Below are 17,671 nucleotides of genomic sequence, written 5' to 3' on the forward strand. Positions count from 1 at the left end.
TCCTGCCACCCATCCTCCTCGGTGGCAGCCAGATGTGTTGGGGAGCCGATAGGGGCACGGGATGCATGGCCACCCGGGGTGGGGAGGATGGGGACACGTGCCCAGGGATGCTGGGCTGTGGGAAGGGGTGGGGGTGAGCTGGCGTGTGCCGCCAGCGCAGAGCGACCGTGCCAGCCCAGCTGCCAGCATCAGTCTGGTGAGCCATGGGGTGACCATCAGGGAGACGCAGACCAGGGATCCCCTTTGTGCCCCCGCCACAGGGGAGCAGGGAGGAGAGGAAGCTGTGACCAGCGCTGGAGTGACGGTGACTGACATTTGCTTGCTGGGAATCTGTTGGGGAATATTTTTATCCACTGGGTGTGAGTGTGCTACACGTCAGAGCCATCTGCCACACAGTCATTTTTGGGAGAGCTGGGAAGTTGCAGGCATGAAATTCTGTGAAATGAGTGCATTCCTGTGCCCTTCAAAACTGTGTGTCCCCAAGTCTCCTCCCCGTGGTGTTTGGGGACAGAGCTGGGATGACTTCTTGTCCTGCTGGGGGAGAGACAAGCTCTTGCATTCCCTAAAATGGAGATGGCCTTGAGCTCTGCACAGCAAGCCCTGTGCTTTTCAAGCCAGTTCAGACCCAGGAGGCTGAGTGAAACTCTTGCAGCAGCTTCATTACATGCCCAGCCTGTTGGCCCCACTCTTAGCCTGTTCCCCTCTGCCCTCTTAGCATCTTTCCATCAGTTTGGATTGCTTCGGGAAGTGTGCACAGCACCTTGCACCCTGGTGTGGCAGATCCCGGCCGGTGTTGGCCACCCTGCGGAAGGCGACGGGGAGGTAACTCACCCCTCGCCCCAGAGCCGAGCAGCTAGTGTGGGAGGTTTCTGTTGGCTGGATGAGGTGAAGGAGCCGTAGGATAAAAATAAGTCATAAAAATAAATGGAGACCTCAGCCCATGCCGAAACACTGGATCTGCTTGCCCCAAAATATCAGGCCGTTGACATCCAAAACCCAGATTCAGAGCGTCATCTTGCATCCCCCATCCTCATGACAGATGCCCTGGATTAAACACCCCCCAAATTTGTGGCATTTGGGGTTTTATCAAAGGAGATTGTTTCCACTCTAGCCTCCCTCGTTCCAACCCGACTGCTCTGCCGCAGGAGAGCCAACACGCTTGGTTCGGGTTTACAATGAGCCGTCTCCTGCTGATGAGCTGGAGCTGGGAAGACACGCCTGTCCAGTTCCCTTTCAACACTTTCTAACCTCCTTGTGGCCCCGGCTTTCCTGACAGAGAGTAGGATTTAATCACCCTTAATGATAGCCAGGCCAAGGACTGCATTCAGCCAGGTTTTCCTAAAAGGCTACATCTGAAATATCTATCTGAGTACAACCCCCCAGTAAATTCCCTGGCAGATGACTGGAAACACTGCAGGGCTGTGGCAGACCCCTGGCCAGGACCAGAATTAAACTGAACCGAGAGCTTAAGCCCTCGTAGGACCCCAGCGGGGTTTTCGGATGTAATCGGTGCCGCTGCTGGGCTTGGGGTTCCTCTCTGCTGCCGAGATTTGTCAGCGCTAGAGGGCTGCCCCACCCCCACCAACCTGAAGTTAAAATCGATCCAGCGAATCCTGCGCAGGTGGGAATTACTTGTATTGATTTTTAGCGTAAGCCAGTATATCGCTGGTGTGGACTCGGTCGATACCAGTAAGATTTATACTGATTTAACTGCACCCCCGTGAAGGGTTTGTGCCAGTTCCTCTAGAGCAGATTCAAAGTGGTTTTAATTAAACCGACATAACTTTGTTGTGTGGACGAAGGCTCGGGCAGGAGCAGCATGGCTGGAGGTCTGTGTTGGAGAGGGGAGGCGGCACACCGGGGGAAGGTGAAGGAAAACTGCAGAGGAGCTGGGTCTCCTCTGGTTTCTCCTTCCCTACCCTTCCTTCTCTCCGAAAAGCTGGCAGAGCTGCAATTTTTCCACCGAATGAGATGACAGAAGTTTGAAATGCCAAGTTGTGCAAGGCCCGTGGCATATGCTGGAAGAGGCTGGGTGCAGACGCAATGCAGGTGATGTCACCTTGTCTCCGTCTCCTGCGCCAGGGCCAATGCTGGCTGTGCCAGTGGGTTCGCGCTGCAGCCGGCTTTGCCCAGCCCAGAGGTGCCCATGCCAGTGGTGGGGACATTTTGGAGGTCCCCCTAAATACCAGAAGAGGCTCACAGCTGACTTTGTGAGCGGGCAGAGCCGAAACAGCTCCGAAAGCCCTGCAGGCAGCATGGGCTTGGCTCTCCGCGCAGGTAGGGGAGATGGGGACACCAGCCCCAGCAGCAGGGAGCATCCCGCGCCACCGCGGCAGGTCTTGAGGTATCTTCTAGGGTTGGAAAAGAAACACTGAGTCTAGGGGCAGACACAACTAATGGGGAGAGAGGAGAGTTTGGGAGGAGGTGGGAAGTTGCAGGTTTTTGCCCTGAAAACCAACTTCAATGTCTTTTTAAAACTAATCCACAAGTCTTCCTCTCTGCTTTTCTCCACCTTTTTCTCCTGGGAAAGGGAGAGAAGTGGGGAAGGGGAATCGCTCAAGCAGCTTGGGGTGAGGGGGCTGGGGAGGTTCTGCCACATGTGAGAAAACCCTGGAGAAGGGGAAAAATTCAGAGAAAAAATTCCTTTTTGAGACAGGCTACTTTTCCGTTCCTTAAAAAAAAAAAAAAAGAGTTATTCATGAAAAATTTCAGGCAGTCTCATTGTTTTGCTGCAGCCTTTGATTTAACTACTTGATCAAGTATTCGACAAAACCCTCCGTGTTTTTCAGGAGGTTTCTTAAATCCTGCCGAGGTATGGGATTATGAGAAACAACAAATGGCAAGCTGTCTCTAACCCCACAGACTTTCTCACTCTCGTTTTCTCTCTCACTTTGGAATAAAAAATGCAGTGCTCCCTGCTGAGTTCTCTTTAAAATTCACATTGTCTCTTCAAATAAAGGCTGGGAGGGTGAGGTAGTGCTTTGAAAACCAGAACTCAGTCATACATTGCAGGGCCAGATCCTAGAGGATTATTCTCTCTCAGGACACTTTATAACTTCATGAGAACTTCTGGCCTGGCTTGTCTCATCAGCTCAGTGTGAGTGGCCCCGACGATGGCAGGGTGGCCGAGACCCCTACACCCCTTTCCATCAGGATGGCTGGATTTGTCTCTGGAGACTTTTTAAACCATGATAAAGCAAAACTCCAGCTTTGCCCCTGGGGATGGCTTGGCTCGTTTCCCGCGCAGGCAGGGGACGCTCCCCGCATCCTTGCTGGAGCAGAAGCCCCTCCACCGCAGGAACCCCTCCATCGCCACGGGCCCAGGCCAGGCTGCAGTAACGTGGCTTTCCATCACTGTTGGTGTCATTCCTCAACTGCAGGAGCCTGCGCTGCCCCAAGGCTGCCGTGAGCTGCCGGCGTCGCCGCTGGAAAGCTCAGAGCTGAACGAAGGTCTTGTTCCCACGAGAAGCGCCTGGCAGGCAGCGTGGCCGTGCTTCGCTGTCGGCGTGCTCTCGCCGGGGAAATGAATAGGGGGTCTTTTCCTCCCGACACACCCAGCGTTTCGCTGACAAAAGCTTGAGAGCGAAGGGGTGAAGTGGGCAACTTCCTTTGCTGTTGTTTCAGTCTGTCCTTTCCCAATGCCGCGATGAGAGAAATGAGTCTAATAAAGGAGTATATTGAGATGTAAACTGCTGTACGTTTCGTGTGTGGTTTTTTTTTTTTTTTAAATGAGGCTATTGTCAGGCCGTTATGCTGTCACAGGATAAATTACACTGTGTCAAGGCATCGCTCTGGGCACAGCACCGGGCACCGACACATGGATGCTGTGGCAGGACACAGCTGCCTGTGCCATACCTGCACCCAGGGACCTTCACCATGCCAGACAGGGAGCAAGGTCTCCTTGAGCAGACACTTTAAGTGACATTATGGCTCTGTGAAATTATGACAGTGCCTGTCATTCTTGCAGTAGTATTTTTGTGATTTTCAGTAAAGAGAAGAAATTGGAAATTGTTTGGCTTAAACGTCTGGTTCAAGGGTTCAGGGGAGCTTGTTTACATTCACGCACGTGTCTGGTGCAAGGCTGGGCTATGAAGGAGGAAGAGTGGTCAGAGAATTTTGGTGTCTGTGTTCCTGAGGCCTCTGTCCTGCCAAACTCTTGGAAATAGAAGATCAGTGAAAAAAGCAGTTGGTTTTGACGAGTCTTTCATGCACATAGTTCAAACTTGTCACAGCGATGTCAAAATTCATCAGCTTAGTGAACCTATTAAACCCGGAGCAGAGCTGAAGGATCTACAGCTCCAGTTAAGGAAGAACAGCCACCCCAGCCCTTTCCAACCCCGACCAGGGATTTTCTCCTTTCCTTGCGGGGCACTTTGGAGCTGGGGATGGATGGGAGCGCGGATGCCAGGTGGGAACTCCCGACGGCCGGGGGATGCTCAGACCCGGTTCCAGGCTGGGGCCAGCCCTGCTGGGAGGCGAGGAGCTCGGAGTCCCCAGGCTGTCAGGAACTCAGCGGCGGGCAGAGCCGGGGGCGGCGGACCCGGGCCGTGCTCCCCGCAGGCGGCGGGCGCAGCGGGGCGCGCCCCGGGGAGGGGGCTCCCCCTCGGGGCCAGGCCGGCGGCGGAGAGGGCGGGCGGACGCTCCGGGCTCCGCTCCGCCTCGCTGGGCGGGCGGATCCCAGCTCCTGATTTTCCCGGGGGCTGCAGAGGCTTGTCCCGGCCCTGCGCGATCCTGCTTGGCTGCTGCCCTCCCCGCCTCCCTCCTCCTCCTCCTTCTCCTCCTCCTCCACCACCACCACCCCATGTGCTTCCTGCCGGGCCAAGTTTGCAGAGCGCCGCCGCACGCCGGGCCAGCGGAGCGGAGCCGCAGCGGAGCGGGGTGCACGGCAGCGGGCGCGGCTCCTGCGCGGCGCGGCGGGGCAGGCTCGGCGGAGGGCCGGCTCCGGCCTCGGGGCGCTCTCGCCCGGCCCCGGCGGCCCCTGCCCGCCCGCACCATGCCGCGGCGGCGCGGCTGCCTGCCGCCCCTCCTCTGCACTTTAGCCGCCCTCAGCCTGCCGCTGTTGCTGGCCGCCGAGCCCCGCGCCAAAAGTTGCTCCGAAGTGCGGAGGCTCTACGCCGCCAAGGGCTTCAGCCAGAGCGAAGCGCCCAGCCACGAGATCAGCGGTGAGTCGCGATCATCGCCGCCGCCTTTGTGCGCGCTCGGCCCGGCCCCGCGGAGCGCGGGCTGCGCGCCCGACTGCCCCCCGGCCCGGCCCGGCTCCCCGCGCTGCGCGGGGCATGGTCCGGCGCGGAGCGCGGCGCGCCGCCCGGCGCGGCTTCCCGGAACTCGGCTCGGCGCACCTGGCTCGGCTCGGTTCGCCTGTCCGGAGCTCGGCGCTTATCTCGCCGGGGCGCGCCGTAGGACGCGGAGCGCGGCGCGCTCGGCTCCCCCCCGTGCCGTGCCGGGGCGGCGGGCGGGACCGCGCCTGTTGCCGGCTCCGCTCCCCGCCGCTCGGCCGGCGGTTTGCGCGGCGGCGGAGCGGGCGCCGCCTGCCCTTGGGCTGCCTTTCTTCCCGGCGGCGGGCGGCCCCGTCCTGCCCGGGTGCCGCTCTCCCGGCGGCCTGCTGGCCGAGGGACGGAGAAACGTTTTTTCTTCTTTTTTTCTTTTTTTTTTTCCTTTTTCTTTTTTCCCTCCGCCTTCGTCCCGGGGTACTTGTGCATCCAGGGGATAGGAGTGCTCGCAGCCGGCAGCAGTAGGAAATGGTAGCTAACGTGCTCACACCCAAAATATTTTATTCTTTTTGTTTCATCCTTCATCTCCCTCCCAGGGCCGCTGCTTTTATTTCCCCTTCTGAATGACCTACTGGACCGCATTCTCCGCGGAACAAAGGAAGTGCCTTTTTAGCTGGAATCCTCGGAGACCACCAAGGACTCCAGCTCATGCACTGCAATTTCGCACTACTTTCAACAATAACAAAAATGCATGACTGAATGGCTCAAAAATGTGGAGTGTTAGAGGCATTCATTTAGGTCTAGGACACTGTCACAACACAGACGGACCCCAAGTAAATACCTTTAGACGGCTAAGATAGAAGCTGGGGGTAATCTTTACCATTGATGTGCCCTCCAGATATGCATACATTATCCTTTTCACTGACAAAACTAAAATGATTTCAGTTGCTTGCACTATCGTCAGACTAATGATATGCGTTTAGCCTACATCTGTTTGAATAGAATTGCGGGTCCGTTTACTTCTCCAAGAAATATTTTAATGAGAAACGTCTGACTGGTTGCAGTTAAAATACTCTCTCCCCTTTCACCCCCTCAGCGGTGTAGGATCAGGATGTGAGCAGGCTTCCTCGCATGCTCGGTATCGGGAAGGTTTGACCTAGTCCTTCTTTTATCTATTCTTGTTTGAGATGACTTGGTGAGCTTCAGAGGGTGTTGGGAGTAGGTGGTGCTGACAGGGCTTCCATTTGAGGCTCTGAAGCAGTTGTTGGTTTGACCCTGTGCTTTTGAAATAAGGAGTCAGAGAAATGTGATGAGCAAGGTAAGGTTATTTGACAAAAGAAGGGCTTTCTGCAATGACACGCTGGAAATACCAGCTGGGTTATGCTGCTGTTCCAGGGGTGCAGGGAGTCTGTGTCTGGCCTCTCTTGGAAAGCAACAGGTCTGGCAAAGTTACGTTTCAAGTGTTGTCGTGCTGGGCAGGGTGTTTCGGGAAGGATGGTGGAAGTCTTTAAAGGAGGTGTGCTGTATACGGCTTTAAGCTGCGGTGTACCTCAAATGGGACCACACTTAAACCTGGAGTAGGGTGCTACACCTGCTGCGCTTTCACATTGCCCGTGCAAATGCACGTGGTTCTGGTGCGTGTTGTGGTTAGAGGCTCTTGCCACTCAGCTGGTGTGTGCAGACAGACAGACAGTAAGTGCTCACCCTGCTGCTGGTTTTTAACTTTCTGAGCGTGCTGTGCTTCACCTGCTGTTGCCTTTGTGGGGTCAGCACGGGGAACCGGTGTGCGGTGAGCTGGCTGGGAAACGCAGCCGGTGATAGTGCTGGGGGCTGAGGTCTGACACCAGGACGAAAGGTCTGCCGTGTGTATTGTGTCTCGAAAGATGAGTCACTTGCCAACCCTTTGATTTCAGTTGGTGTTTCAGGTGATAGCGGTGTGTTTTCCTTCAGGTGGGTGAGTGAATTGGGAAGGCGGTTGCCTGGGAGCCTGGCTAATCAGTGAGAACGCGGTAAGTGTGTATGGCAAAGAGTTGTGTGTTTGAACGAGTATCCCGTTGGGGTGATGGTGGAAACTGGTCATTTCTGCTTGGTAGCACCTGTCTGCTCACCAGACCATGGTGGATGACTGGGTTCAACGGGCTGAGATGACGATGGGATAACGTAAGGAAACACAGTTGTTGCTGGAATGAACGCAAGTCCGAAGTCCATCAAGTTCTCCTTTAGATTTTTGTACTGATGTGGTGGATTGTGCTTTATTCTCCTGTTCTTTTACAGAATTGCTTTAGATCACAAAGTGTAGACAGAAACTTCCTAGCACCTTTCCAGAAAAAGTGTCCTAAAAGCTGTGGCAAACTAGTTTCTGTGAGTGCAGTGACTTCTTTACTGTCAAAGCAAGGATTACTGATCCTACAAAATGTTGGCCTTGAGTTGTCGAAGTGAAGCAGCCGGGCAGTGTGAGCAGATGTGCCCTGCACTGGGCTGCGTGATGGCAAGTGAAACTCATCCTCGGTGGATGGACCCAGGAGTCATTCGGGGGTTAGCAGCATCTCATGTGGATTTTATTTGCCACATTTATTTTCTTCTGGAGCAGTAGGTGTGTACAACTGTTTTTTTTGTGTGGGTTTTTTTTTTTTTCCTTTCAAGGAATTGCCCATTCCAGCAATCTTTTTATCTGTATCATTGCTGTTTCAGTCACATTAAAAGGCTATTCCTTGTCCGTAATTACCCAGGAGTTCAATTTAATATCTGTTTAGACCAGGTTTAGGATCTAATTAGGATATGCGTAAATGGCAGGTTGTGTCTTGCTGAAGTGCATAAGCGTTTCTGAAAGAAGTGCACAGCTTGTCAACTCATCGCTTGCTTGTAAGAGGTGTGTAATGTCTTATTTGTAGTGTGGAACATATAGAAATTGTTTCGTTTTATGTTGATGTGGTGTTAGAAGTGTAAAGAGTTACTAGTGCTATAAATCTGCACAGAAGCAGTTTGTAAGACGTGGTCCTTTGATACTGCCTTGTATCTGGGTGATCTTTAGTTAAACTTCTGCATCTATAGCTCTGTGATGTATATGTTGCAAAGCACATGGCAGTGGCCAGATGCAGTCTTGCTACTGTTGCTGGAGAGATCAGTGCTTGCATGCAGCTGATGTAGATGGTTTGTGCAACTTAACTCTTGATAATGTCTAGATAGTAGGTGGTGTGAGGAGAGCACCAGCCTATAGCTGGTTTTAAGATTGCTTTAAAAGTTTCCTGAGGAAAGGACGCATCTTGGGAAGGTCTCCATCCTACAGCCTGGAGCCGCTCACCTTGTTCAAATGCTGCCTGGAAAGTATCGTTCTGTATTGAACCCACCTGTTTCTGGGTGATGGAGCAAAACTCGCTGGGAATGACCATCTGCAGGGACTGCTTACCCCTCTTAGTCTGGTGCTTGGTCTGGTGTGGCTGGTGCTTGGTCTGGTGTGGCTGCAGAACGAAATGCAAAGCGAGCTGGTGTGGTGGCATCCGGAGACCCGCAGTAGGTGGCTTGTGATTTAAAAAAAACAAACCCCAGTGTTTCTTTCAAGAGGCTCCTTCTTGCCCTCAGGTGTTAAACAGATGGAAATTCCTTCCTTTTTCCTGCTAATTGGGAGAAATAGATGTTTCTTTTCCTTGATTGAAAAGGGAAAAAAAAAAAGTCTTGTGTGTTGGTGGAAAGCTTTATCAGTTAACCTGGGAATTTCCTGCAGAAGCGTAATGCCTTCACTGCTGTCCTGGTTTTGTGGTGGCTTGGAGGCAGGCTGGGATGGGAGGTGCCCCGTTGGGGAGAAGAGAGCGAGCCTGGAGCCTGCCTTTGCAGGGAGCTGGGCACGGGCAATACTCTGTGTTCAGTCTTAGTAAAGAATCTCCGTGTAATCTTTATCTCTATTTAAACTGGATTAATGGAATAGCTGTGTTTATTTGTCGGGAGCGATGGAGAGCAGTTTTTTCACCGTGACAGGGGAAATCACTTGGACCTTGGTTTTTGGACTCGTGGCATTTTGCCCAAAGTAACTTTGGCAGGGGTGCCCCAATGTCCTGCTGCTCGCTCCCCCTGCTGTGTTTATGGTTGTCAGCCGGGGGCCGTCACCAGTGCGTCACCCAGGTGTGCCACCTTGGTAGATCAGGAAGGCTGCTTTGTTGGCATTGCTCTTTTATGTATGAAGTTCAGCAAATACTTTTTTAGTTTTTCATGTGCTTCTCTTCCATGTGGCCTCTTCCAACTGAGAAACGGTTTTTGGATCTTGTCCAGGACTGTGTTACTCGTGCTGTCTGGCACCGCTGAGCCTGTTGCAGTTGATTTGCACAAGACAGCTTCTGGGTTTGGTGGGGTATGAGAAGTACCAGGTACCACCTGGTCCTCCTGGCCATCTGTTTGAAAGTGTGGAGTTACCTGGCCACCAGCTGTAGCTTTTGCAGTAACTCTCATCCAGTGAAGGCACTGGTCCTTGGCGGGCAGTGTGGTTTCTCCTGCCTGGCGTGCGTTGATGGAGCAATTGCCTGACCACCCGTGGGTGGGCGAGTGACCGTTGGAGAACATCCCCGCAGCACACGTGAGTGCCGGCGTGGAAAAGTAAATGAGAGAATCGCTTGAAGTATTTTTAGCTGCTTCTAATGTCATTTGGCATCTGGAAACAGCAGGAGGGGGGAACTGGCAGCGTGCGAGTTGCCCACAGGCCACCAGCGAGCGCTCTGGCATCCGGCACTGGCGGCTGGGTGGCTCGGCCAGTGTTGGCGAGAGCCGGCGGCGGTGGCCCTGGGCTGACTCACTGCTCTGGCCGCCGCTCGCCTAAGACTCTCCCTGGAAATCTGCAGCGCAGGGTTTTGTTCAGCTGCAGCAGCGCGCGGTGTCCTAGCAGCCGGCAGCGTGAAGCATGTGGTTAGCAGCAACTGCTTGCAGTGGTCCGGGCTGAGTGGGAGTATCGTTTTCCTTGGCAGACACTTCATAGAAAGTTCTGTTTTTTCTGCCAGAATAAGCAGTCATTACATTCCATACAATTCATAGTCAAATTATTATCTATTGTTAAAATTGCCTTAATTATCAGATGTTTCCTTAGACATGTAGCTGTTTTTTAAGAGGCTGAATAGAAGTGTGTACATTGTGCGGGAGGCCTGGGCTGCACAATGTTTTCAGTGCTGTTTTGTAGTTTCAGGGAGATTTTCTGTGGCTTTCGTATGTCAACAGACTTTTTATTCTTGCTGAAACGACACCAGAGCAGGGCCGGCGAGGCGTGGGGTTTGCCTCTGGTCTCTGCCTCTCCCCTCTGCCGCAGTATTTATTCCTGATGCCTGCAGAGCCAAGGAAGTTCAGGCTGAAGCGTCGCAGCTGCATGGGAGCAGAAGGTGCGAGATACTCTCATGGGAGAAGGTACCAGACAAGCATCTTCTGTCTTGGAGGCTCTGGTAGCATCTGCCCAGCAGGGCTGGGACCTCTGTCAGGAGGCTGGAAGGGTCCCAGGTTGTTCGAGGTGGTGATGTCCATGGTCTCAGCCAGCTCTGTGGTGTTAGCTGGTGCCTTGTGCAGACCGCACCATCCTGGTTATGTGCAACGGGTTGCCAACCCTGGCAGTGCCTTGGAGCCGGCGTGGATGGAGAAGGGCTGCCAGCACGCGTCGAGAGGTGTCAGCCATGTGGTTCTCCCCTCTCATCCCCTCAACCTGTAGCCGTTCCCCTGATAAGCAGAGGGGTGCGCACGACGGGACTTCTATGGATGTGCATGTGTGTGTCGAGTTGCAAGGGCTCAATCCTTCCGATTTCTGTCCTTGTCTCCTCCTTAAACCACGGGATTGAGCATCAGGGTTATCCCGTCTGCTCCAAATCCGTCCCCTCCTCCCAGAAGAGGAGCCACCCTCTCAGACCTATTCCTTGCTTTTGTTCTGCTTTTTTTTTTTTCGGCAAGGAAATTCTTGTTAGCCAAAGAGGTCAGGGTGTGCATCTCCCTCCTCCCCGGCTGAGAGCGGGTCTCCGGGGCAATAACCTCCTCACATTCCTCACATTCCTCCTGCTTTCTCTTTCTTTTGAGATTATGAAGATAACTTCCTTCTCCCATTGCTAAGCAATGCAAGGGCCCAAGAAAACTCTTAAATTTCCCCCTTGCTCCCTAAATTGCCTTGTGTGCTCCAAGATGCCCCGTAGCAAACGCCTCCGGTGCCCTGGAAGGGGCAGTTTGTGCTGTTCACTGGGATTTGTGCATCTTGGGAAGAAAGCTGCTGCTTGTATTATTTTTTTATTGCCAACCATTTAATTAAAAGAGAATGACTTTGTTGTAGCCCGTCTTACCTGCTTCCTGGTTTGTTAAAGACTTTCGTTAGTGCTTCATGAAACTATTTTGCTGTTCTAGCAGAGATTTCGGGCTGTGTTTTTCTTTGCTGGTGCAGCACGTGTGCAGCCTCACTGAGGCTGCCGCTGAAGCACCATGTTTGTTCCGGGGCATTTTCTTCTTGTTTATCATCTTTCTGGTCCAGGAAAGATACTTGGATAAAAACCAAGAGGGGGAGAGGGGAGCTGATGAGGAGGTGTCGGAGGCTTTACCGCGCGTGGGGCTGGTGGCAGCCACGTGAGCTGTCGTCAGGCTTTGCCCCTGGGATGATGTGGCTGTGCTGGTTTTCTTAGGATGACGTTTTCTGTTTGCAAAGGGCTCTGGCTGGTGCAGGCATCTCTGCCCTGCTTCCCCCCGGTGCATACCCTGTGGTTTGGCACATCTTATGTCCCCACAGGCCCTGGGAGAGGGGTGAGATGGAATGGGGAAGGGGTGGTGGTCCCCAAGGACAGCTGTTCATCACCTCCCTGGCAAAGTGTGGTGCTTGAAGGGTTGGAGACGGTGCTACAAAGGTGTGTGTGTGGGTACTTAGCGGGTGGGATCTGTTTTTGTTAAGGGCTGGCCAGTGTTGATTTTAACGTGAAATTAGGATTGTGGTGCGTCTTTCCTGATGTAAAGCATTGCCTGATTTCTTCTCTCCCCCAAAAAAAGCACTGTTAGAAATATATATTTTTTGTTCATCTTTTAAGAAAAAGAAATAATGTTAATTTCCAGTCTTTCTACGCAGATTTTTTGTGGTTGGAAAATCGGTGGAGTTGGTGTCTGATGGGCTTGGATGTGTGTGAGTTCCCTGTGGAGAGACTCCTCATTTGACAGGTTTTGGTGTAGGAAAGGTCCGTGGTCAACAGAGAGGAGCTGCCCTGAGCAAAGGATTTCAAAGGAGTATTTCTCTTAATGTTTCCAATTTGGAAGTTGAGAATTGTCTGGATTTTAAGCAAATTCAGATGGGAGCAAGAAATGATGAAATGTTTAAAATATGTTTCAACATTTTTGTGGGAATAGGAACTGTTCTTATCCAGGCTAGGCTGCAGCTTTCAGGAGGTGAAAATATGTGGCCCTTACACATTGTCAGCATTGTTGCTGCTTTTTTTTTTTTCCCTTCTTTTTTTAAAATGCTCATAGGAAATTGGCTTTGGTAATTGAGTTTCTACAGAACCACAACATCCAATAGCTGTTTCTTTCCAGGGGTCACACTTAGGTTAGTTTAAGTAATGTGCAGTCGGTTTAACCTCTTGTGGTTTGTAGTGCTATTCTAGAAATTACTGATGATTTGGGGTGTGTTAGAGTAACGACTTCACAGGAAAACCCCAAATGTCAGGGTGTCTGGTTTTCAGAGAGCTCTGACAGCTTGCCCTGTGAAAACCGGGCATCTCGTGGTACGTCCCTCGAAGGGATGCACTCGCATCAGAAAATGCAGTTAAAGCCTTTACGGCCTGTTGACTTTCCTTTTGAAAGAAGCCAAAATAACCCTTGGTGAATTGTTTACCTGCATTGACTTATAACATCCTCCTGCTTGGAAGCACCGTGCAGACCCCGTGCCAGATGCTCGGTGTTGGGTCGCGCCGCCCCGCGTGGCTGGTGCCCTGGCCGCAGCTCTGATGGAGGAGCATCAGTGCCCTGGACCCCCAAATCCCCAGGGTTTAGGGGATTTGCTGGCAGTGGAGGGCCAGCTTTAAGAAATTATGAGCTGAGACTTTAGCTTGGTAGCATTGACAGTTTGGTATAAAAAGCTCTGTGTTGCAGGTTGCGATGACAGGGGGTGATAAATCACTCTTGGCTGGTGCTACAGGTTCTAATAATGGTGTTTTAAAAAGATTACATGGGTTTTAATACAAACTTTTTGCTTCTTTGTACTCTCCTCTTTGTAAAGAGCGGAGCCTGTTTTGATTCAGCATTCTTGGAACATAAAGACGGAGCCAGGATTTTTACTGGGCTGAAATGCAGTTTTTTGCTTCTACAAACACGAGGATTTTGTTTGAGGGTCTTTATAGCCAACTGACTGGCAGTGTCCTCTTTACAAGGGAGCTTGCTCGCTTGTTTGTTTTAAAGGTAACTTTGCCCCCTGGAAGATTAAAGGACAAGCAGCTTTGCCCAGCTGCGGTGGGTGCTATTAGAAAGAAATTTGTGATAAGGAGAGACTTTGCATGGTAGCAATAAGGGGGAAAAAATAACCTCCTGCACCCTCCCTGGCTTTCCTTGGCCCGTTTCTGTGGGAGGACAGGGCGTTTATGTGATCAAAGAAACCAGCACAATTACAAGCCTGATGGAAAATAATTCCCTTGCCAGGTATGTGTGGGCACCTGGGTGGGCTTTACCTTCGCTCTGAGTAGTGTGAGATGGATATTTTTGCCTGCCCATCAACCTGTGGGTTTCTAGAGCATGGTGACTGGCAGTTTTGGAGGAGTGCAGAGTGCCTGCTGGGATGAGGTGGCGGTGGTCCCTGTGCTGGGGCAGAGGCACCCGGAGCAGGCAGCTGGCAGAAACCTGGTGTGCAGATCAGAGATCAGAGCGGTGCCACTGGTTTGGTTTGGACTGGAGGAAAACAAACAGGCTTCCTCCTGAGTTTTGTCTCAGTTCAGAGACAGAGATGAGGGTGCCATAGGGCCATATGCTTTTCTTCTCGGTGGGGGGAAAAATGGCTTTGATAGTGTCTGCTAATGATTCAGCGCTGTTTACATAATAATTGTGGTTCGCTTTCATTAGCTCTCATAATGAGATTTCTTTCTTCTAGTGCAATCACTTGCTGGTTCAGTTTTACATGCTCCTGCTTCCCTGCTCCCTGAGCACAGCATCGGGCTCATGTTGTGGCAAGCAGATGGCGCGAGGGTTTTAAGCCTGGCCTGGCCTCCCTTCCCTGGCTCCAGGCATGGATAAAAAGCTCAACAACCTGTTACTGCAAAGGAGAGGAGGTGAAGGGAACTTGTATTGCTGGGACACTTTCTGAGAGACCCAGGTGGTGGTTCCGACCATCATAGCAGTTCAGAGCATCATAGCATCTTGGCAGAGTTGGGTTTAAATCCAGTTTGGGTGGTTTCTCGGTACAGTGCTCATCTTTGTACTAAAACCTCTTGGTTTTAGCTGTTTGCAAGGAAGGGAATCCACTGACCTGCATCCACCTGGAAGAAGAAGCCAGGTCCTGTCGTCTCTGAGAAGCGCTAGTCTGTGATGGACGATGTACATCATGGATGCTGTTTGTGTACATGAAGCTACTGGATTAACTGCTGCAGCCTGATTGCGATATGATACAGTACTTGTTTGTATCCTGTGTCTGAGTAATTGTGAGTGGTGGCGTTGCTGTATGACAGGCTGCCAGCGCCTGCCTCCCGCAGCATCCTGCCGTCTGAGCAGCGGTGCCAAGAATCTGCCGGGTAGCGCCGGGGGATAACACCCACCGCTGAGTTCTTCTTCAATAAATAATGTCACTGGGAGGAAAATACAATAGTGTGAGCGCTACCTTTTGAAAAGGTAAGGTTGGGTGTTGTTTCGTTGTCTTTTTTCCTTTTTAGTTTAATAGCAGGTGCGTTATGGTTTCAGAACAGCCCTGACGACAGAGCCGAGTGCGGGCAGGCAGGGCACAGCTGGCGTAGCCGACTCTGCGGGCACAGCGCTGCTCTGGAGCAGGATGAGTCCGCAGTGGGTGCTTGCCCAGTGGGAGGGTGGGAGGCTGCGTGTCTTTGCAGGTGCCACTTGACTGTCTTGGGTGATGCACACCCTCTATCCTTCAGCTGCAAGTGACTTTCTTTATAAATACTCCCCAAAAGATCTGGTGCCAGTAACAGATTAAGGGCTCAGCTGCTGGAGGGAGGGCCTGAGCAGAGGGCGAGTTGACTTTCTTCCCCTTTGTAAAACAAAGCTCTTTTTGGGGAGGCTGGGAAAGGTGGCAGTGCTCTCAGCCATGTGGCTTCTGCTAATTAACGTGAGTTAATTGGGGCTGATTGGAGAGCCATAGCTTGGTAGAGGAAGCTTGAAGGGCTGGGGCTTAGGGCTGTTTCTGCCCCGTTGAATCCAACCTGCCAAAGGGACGTGGCAATCCTGGTGCCTTGCTAGCAAAACTCCACATAACTCAGCCCTCTGCTTTATTAAAGGCTCCTTTATACCACTTTTTTTGCCATAACGCCCGTGAGAACAGCCAGCCTTTTCAGCAGCCTGAAACCTCCCTTACCGGGAATGTTCCCATGCAGGGAACAGCCTGGCTGGCACGGTGCTGCTCCGCACCAGCCCCAAAGCTGCTCTGAAAACATGGGCTGCGAGTAGGCGAGGATGCCCGGCGAGCCTGGTGCTCCCAGCCAGCCTTGCCGAAACCAGGGACAGGTCCGCTCACCAGCCAGCCAGCTCAATAGGATACTGAAAAAATGGCTGTGGCTAGTAGGGGTTAATTTCTAGGTATCAAAATATGCACAAAAGGTTAAATGAGACTTCCTCCTTGTCAATGAATTATGGCTTTAAAATATTTGCATTCTTTCCTGAAAGATTTAGGAATAATTATATAGCACTCAGGGGCAAGGCATTGCCAGATAAACTTAACAACTCTATAATTTGTACTTGAGGCAGGGTTTCCTGTAAATGATAGCTTTGTTTAATTTTACAATACTGCTTCCAAATGTTTGCCGGGTATGAATTGCCAGCTAAACTGGACTCATGAATCTGGAAGAGTATTTATTTGTTTGTTATTGCAGACAATAAAAGCTGCTGTATTGGGTTAAAACTTGGCATCTTCTTTAGAACTTCTAGGCATCCTTCCCCAGGCAGGTTCGGTGGGGTGGGCGGCTGATGTAGGGTGTGAGCAGCTTTCCAGCTTATCTGTATGAAATCCCTGGACTGCTCTAGGATCTCCTCCTGCTCTGCCTTGCTCTTTCTGAGGTTGGGAAAAGAACGCTGCAGTTGCAATGCACATACTTTATTTCCATTACTCAAAGCCGGAGTCATGCATAGTTACAGCCAAAGACACTTCAGCAGCTCTGGGGATAACAAGATAGCTGACAGACTGGAATGCGGATTTATCAGGGGTAAAAACTGGCAAAATTCCTTATTTCTGATTCTTCTTTTTAAATAGGCCCTTCATGCTCCTGCTGCATGAGGCCACCGTGAGTTTTAACCCGTTGTGTTCTCTCAGCTGAATCTGGGGATGTGCACTGGTGTGTCTTCTGGGATTAAATTGCTCAGTCCCAATTAATTCTTTGGTGGTGTTTGTAGACTACAAAGCTCTTCCAGAAACGTTTCCAATGGGTTTTTATTTTAAGGTTTGGGTCTTTGCGCCAGATGTGTGTCTTAGTGACTATAGAATGTAAATTTTACTCTATGTTGCCTTTGGACTGGCAGTTTGGGAGACTACTGGGCAGTTAACCTAGGAGGATTGTGCTATGAAATCCACTTCCTTGGGATTTGATTCATATTAATTTCTTTGAGAGCAAATGGCATTATTGGCTTCAGTTACATTTTGATGTAGAGCTACTCTTCCTGTGCCTTTCTTAGGACCTGGAAATATTATATTGCTTGAGAAATAGGTCATCTTTGGCCCTCCTGCTTTTAGTAATATATATATTTTAATATTCTGAGACACTGAGCAATTTCTTTTTGGGGAAACAAGTTATAGCAGAAGCAGCATACTTGCAAGTTAAATAGATTAGGTGAAATCCCTCAATTACAAGAGCGAGTTTCAGAAGGTAAGTCAAGCTGTTTAGTAAAAGAGTTTCAAGTTAAATTTTAACTTTTCCCAAATCGTCTGCAAGCAGCTCATGGTGCAGCAAGACCTGCCTGGAGCCAGCCCAGCACGGGAGCCTGGGGAGAGGGCTCTGACGTGGCTGTCTGCGGGGTGGGTGGATTTGGAGCTGGTGGTTGTGCCTGTGGTTGTGCGTCTCGACTGGCAGAGAATGAAGAGAATTTCACTTTTTATTGGAAAAGGAAAAGATTGCTCAAGGATTGCGAAACGCTTTGTTTTGGAAAATATGTCATTGTTTGAAAATAGCATGAGAGCAGGAGGAGGGCTGACCCTAAGCCTGCGGCAGTCTTGAAGATGTTTTCCTTACCTGGGGGCTTGGGTGAAGCTTCAAGGCTTCAGTGTTAGTTCGGACTTTTGTCCCAAGGTGTCCAGGCTGGAAGGCTACACTTCCCTGTCCCTGCCTCTCCCTTTG

The 17,671-nt window shown here is 51.4% G+C and overlaps 1 protein-coding gene across 1 annotated transcript in view; it reads left to right on the forward strand.

Moving 5' to 3' along the window:
• The first annotated feature begins 4,801 nt into the window (after window positions 1-4,801).
• Window positions 4,802-17,671, forward strand: part of GPC4 (glypican 4) — a 67,721-nt gene continuing 54,851 nt past the window's right edge. The window contains exon 1 of the mRNA XM_086619469.1: window positions 4,802-5,162. Within this exon, the coding sequence (XP_086475595.1) occupies window positions 4,802-5,162 (361 nt within the window). The remainder of the gene's footprint in view (window positions 5,163-17,671) is intronic.

The sequence above is a fragment of the Tauraco erythrolophus genome, chromosome 13, assembly GCF_009769465.1.
Source record: "Tauraco erythrolophus isolate bTauEry1 chromosome 13, bTauEry1.pri, whole genome shotgun sequence".
In the NCBI taxonomy this organism is placed as follows: domain Eukaryota; kingdom Metazoa; phylum Chordata; class Aves; order Musophagiformes; family Musophagidae; genus Tauraco; species Tauraco erythrolophus.